General features: G+C 40.9%; 1 protein-coding gene across 1 annotated transcript; it reads left to right on the plus strand.

The window, feature by feature from the left end:
• The first annotated feature begins 1,913 nt into the window (after positions 1-1,913).
• LOC122141901 lies at positions 1,914-4,553 on the plus strand. The gene is made up of 7 exons (XM_042750569.1): positions 1,914-2,027; positions 2,200-2,296; positions 2,349-2,545; positions 2,626-2,661; positions 2,811-2,840; positions 2,922-2,960; positions 3,777-4,553. Exons 1-7 carry the CDS (start codon positions 1,941-1,943, stop codon positions 3,951-3,953), a joined length of 663 nt encoding a protein of 220 aa, XP_042606503.1. The 5' UTR covers positions 1,914-1,940; the 3' UTR covers positions 3,954-4,553.
• Positions 4,554-4,727: the final 174 nt, after the last annotated feature.

The following is a 4,727-nucleotide window of genomic DNA, read 5'->3' on the forward strand; positions in this document are numbered from 1 at the left end:
TAAGGAAATAAATAAGTATCATAAAATATTATACATTACCACATCTGTATCTCCACCGCTTAGTTCATTCAGCCATCGATATCAGAAAGGTTGACCTTTTGACCTTCCGGATTCACGGATGATCCTGGGACCTGAAAAGACAAAAGAAAAAAATTATGTAGAGCAAACAGGAGTCTGTGATGGGATCCCCCCTGATCCCACACCATTGCAAAGCGGTCAGTGGAACGGATGGACAGTGCATAACCATCTTCAGGTCCCTCGGGACCTGTCGATTGGACTTACAGAAATCCTAACCTAACCTAACCCTAACCCTAACTCTAACCTAACCCTAACCCTAACCCTAACTCTCACGAGATATGGGGGGGTCGACCACTTCATAAGCGACCACTCTTCGCATTTATCTATATAACCCTAACCCTAACCCTAACCCTAACCCTAACCCTTACTAAAACCTAAACCTACCAGACACTCCGGGATTTGGACTGGAATTTTACACACCCATCCTGGACAAACCTAAACTTAACCAGACCTAAACTTAACCATAACTATAATTATACAGACCTAAACTTAACCAAATCTAAACTTAACCAGACCTAAACTCAAACAGACCTGAACTTAACAGCCCTGGCCTCAACAGCCCTAAACTTAACAGCCCTGGCCTCAACAGCCCTATGAATAGCCCTTAGCAGTCCGGCTGCTGTGACCTCTCTTGGTCTTTGTGTGATTTGGGGGTGACCAGTGGAGTGATGGACCGTGCACAACCCAGATTGGGACCCATAGGGTCCTAGTCTGGGAAATCCTCTTCTTTCCTAACCCTAACTCTAACCCTAACCCTAATGTGAAATATAATATTATATAGAGCAAATATGAGTCTGTGATGGTTTATTGTCCATGTACTGACCAGTCCCTGACAGGCCACTAACCCTACCCAGATCAACCCTGGGCAAAACAGCCCTCCACAAAATAGCCCGAGGGTAAATAGCCCGCTTATGGACGCTCTAGAAAATAAATAAATAAATGATTAATGAGAAATATATAAACAATAATTAAGGAAATAAATAAATAAATAAGTATCATAAAAATATTATACATTACCACATCTGTATCTTCCTAACCCTAACCCTAACTAGATACACCCCAACACTGATCATGATGCATCTATGTCCACACATTGTGGCATTTTAATGTCTTTTTGTCTTTTCTTCTGTCTCTCCCTCGATGAACCTCAGAAGGGTGACACAGACACACACTTCTTTATCTCAGTGTGTGTCTGTGTGAGTGTGTGTGTCTGTGTGAGTGTGCTTTACTAGTCTATTCAGACACATTACACATGCAGCAGACAGAAACAAGCTGTTATTTCGAAGATTATCCACGTCAACTCTCTCTCTGTTGGGTTTCAGCTCTTTTATGTAACCGTAAACATTCATCACTCAGATCAGAAAAACACTGAACTATGTTGTTAATTTTAGGAAAGATACCTATGTGACAATTTAAACTGAACTGAGATAGATGATGACATCACTGGTTTAAAGATCAACTGCCTTTAACTGAAAATTGAGTGTTTATTATTGTCCTTTTGCATTATTACACATTATTTTCCTATTTGATACTGTAAAGCTGCTTTGACGTAATCTGTATTGTTAAAGGCGCTGTTGTTAAAAGGTGACTTAATATTTAAGCATTAAATGAGTTTAGCTTCACATTCCGTTTACCTTACCTGTCAGTATGTGCTTAGGAACATTCACTCTGTAATTAAGATGTAATTGATGCAAAATCCCCCTAAACTGCCTGTCTCTAATGTGTGAGCGGTGACAGAATGTCTCTCTCCCCGTCAGACAGACGTGATGCATGTGTGCGTCTGCTCTTTATATTCAGCTAAGCAGACGCATACGCTCACATCTTCGGGACTCTGATATTCTGCTGAGAGATCAGACAGAGTCATGTCGTTCTTCCACGGATCTGAGCAAGCGGCGAGGCTTTTCCTGGCGATGTGTGTGTGGGGAGTCTTCCTTCAGCCAGCAGAGCAGGTGTGTGTGAGAGAGAGATCAGCCTGGAGGGCAGAAGGGATCATAGAGCTCATTGTGTGTGACCCTTGAACACAAAATCAGTCATAAGTAGCACAGGTATATGTGTAGAAATTGTTCAAGAGTGTCTGCTACAGAAATACAAGTACTTTTGTATGTGTGTATTTGTGTTCAGTTTCCGGTGGGAGAGGGTTTCAATCTGCTGTTGTACCCGGTATCAGTGATGGGGCCGTACGGATCTCACACAGTTCTGATACCATTGAAGTTTAATGGCGTTCAAATCACCAGGGTTCCTTCTCCGAGGGCAAGCGGTTGGAAGGTGAGCATATCTACATACTAGAGCAATGAAAAGTGTTTGTGAGTGTAGGTGTCATTTTAACTATTTCTCTGCACAGATCAGTGCTCAAAGTGTGTCCAAGCCTTTACATGCAAGCAGTGGGTTTCTCCAGCCGGACCCCACCCCTGACGCTGCCCCTAGCCCTGCCCGTGTCCTGTCTGAATCTTTGCCTTTGCAGGGGCAGGTACAGAGCAGCTCTCAGTTCACACACACTTCCTCAGCCTGCTCTGTCCTCATGCCTTTCTTGATTTCTTTTTGTTTCAGATGTCAAATTTTGTCTCCTCAAACGTTCCTCTGCAGGTCAGTCAGTGACCGTACTCTATTGTTCAGTTGTCTTTAGTCATTAAACATTTTCTCATTCTTTTACTCTAAAGTCAAACCTCACACAGTTTGTTATTCCTTCACGTCTTTGTAGAGGCTCACTTTGGGTGTTTTTGTGTGATTTTTAGGTCTATTCATTTGTCCAGCAGGCTGTAATCGTAAGTTTGTTTGCACAATTTCACATCGGATAAAAATCTGTTTATAAATTGAATTAAGACATTGATTAATTTTTATTTCAGTCAGACTCAGGCAGTTCAGAGGAAGGAGCCGCTGCTCAGGTAAACACACGCACACACACACACACAAAGATTCATTGAACTAAATGCAGCAGCTCGGCTTTCAACTGGGACTAAAAAGTATGAGCACATTACCCCTGTCCTAGCTTCACTAGATTGGCTTCCTGTCCGCTTCAGGATTGATTTCAAGATTTTATTGTTTGTTAAAGCGCTGAGGTCATCCAATCAGGGGCTCCTCAATGTACCGAGAACTAGGTTAAAAAAATAAAGGTGACCAAGCTTTTTCAGTTGTGGCACCTAATTTGTGGAATAGTTTACCTGTACACATAAGAACTGCTCAGACTGTTGGAATTTTTAAGTCATTACTTAATTCTTGGCTTTTATTTTGAGCTGAGCTGAGACATTGTGATGTTTTTACTGTGTTTGTCTTGTTTGTCTGTGACTTTTTATTTTTATTTTTTCCGGACATTGTTAAGCACTTTGGTCAACCATGGTTGTTTTTAAATGTGCTATATAAATAAATTTAACTGAACTGAACTGAACTGAACTAAAAATTAAAATAATCTTTTAAAGACTTTCTTCTGTGGAGCATGAGGAGATGTTTAGCCAAATGTTCATGCTGCTTTTTCCCCTCACATTGAAAGCAGACAGTGACTGGACAGTGCCATTTTTTCGTTATAACAAAGCTATCAATGAGTTTTTATCAGTTTTGAGAGCATCACGTTCTACTGAGTATGTACAGTAACGTAATTTTCATGTTTGTGTGAGCTATTCCCTGCACGTCTTCCCTAAAAGACACAGTTTATGGATTGTCCCATGATGAGATGTGTGTTATTACAACATCTCTCATTTTCTCAGGTGATCTATATGGTTCCCATCAGCGTGGGTTCACCCAGCATGGGTGTGATGGAGGGCAATCCTGGCCCTGAACCCCTGCAGGTCGTGGGCACCACCACCCCTGCTGTGGCACGGCTGGATGCTCGGGGACAGCGGGGACAGACAGAGATGCCCGCTCCTGGAGAGAAAGTCCTCTGACCACAAATACGCCACAGGAAAAACACCTGCTGATCAGAAAATCAAAGGCCTTTCACTGATGCCTTCTGTGCTGATTCCTAAAATAACTTCGGCTATAATTACAGCTTCAATTTCAGCTATAAAGCAGCTCTACAGACAATATTGGGTCATTATTCAGTTCTAATTATTCAGCAAGCTCAGTTGTTTCCATACAATGAATATTAATTTTCTTTTAAGCCCCAGATTATGTCATTCAATTCTCTTTACTGTCACTGTATTTCAGTAGCGTTCCCAACGATCATTGCAGTTTTAAACCCAACTCTCCTATAAAAGTTTAAACTGCAGAAAACAAGCGAGTAACAAAGAAACACTGAGGTTTTACTTTAAGGTAACAGAGGAGGTTAAATCTGTCTGATTACACACACACGAGACGAATGTTGTATTGTGCTTATCCTTTTTCTCTTATTTGCCTTGGAAAAACTCTGGAGTGAGATTGAACTGCTAATTGTCATTTTCAGGATGTGAGTTACTGTGAGAACTTGGCATTTCCTCTCATATGTGTGACCTTTGACCTCAGTATCATTTGCATTCAGTGGATTCGTTTATTTACATTAAAGTCTGGTGCCATCCTCTGTTTGTGAGTTTCCCAAGTCATTCAATGTTTATTTAATGATAACATTTTTTTCCTGTAGTAAATAACCTAGAAGTTTTAATCTGTTCTATTATTTAAAGAATTGTGGGTAAAAATAGTAAACTTAGTGAACACAAAGTGACACAAAGTTGTTTAAGATTCAG

This window comes from Cyprinus carpio, chromosome B23, assembly GCF_018340385.1.
Source record: "Cyprinus carpio isolate SPL01 chromosome B23, ASM1834038v1, whole genome shotgun sequence".
Lineage (NCBI taxonomy): Eukaryota > Metazoa > Chordata > Actinopteri > Cypriniformes > Cyprinidae > Cyprinus > Cyprinus carpio.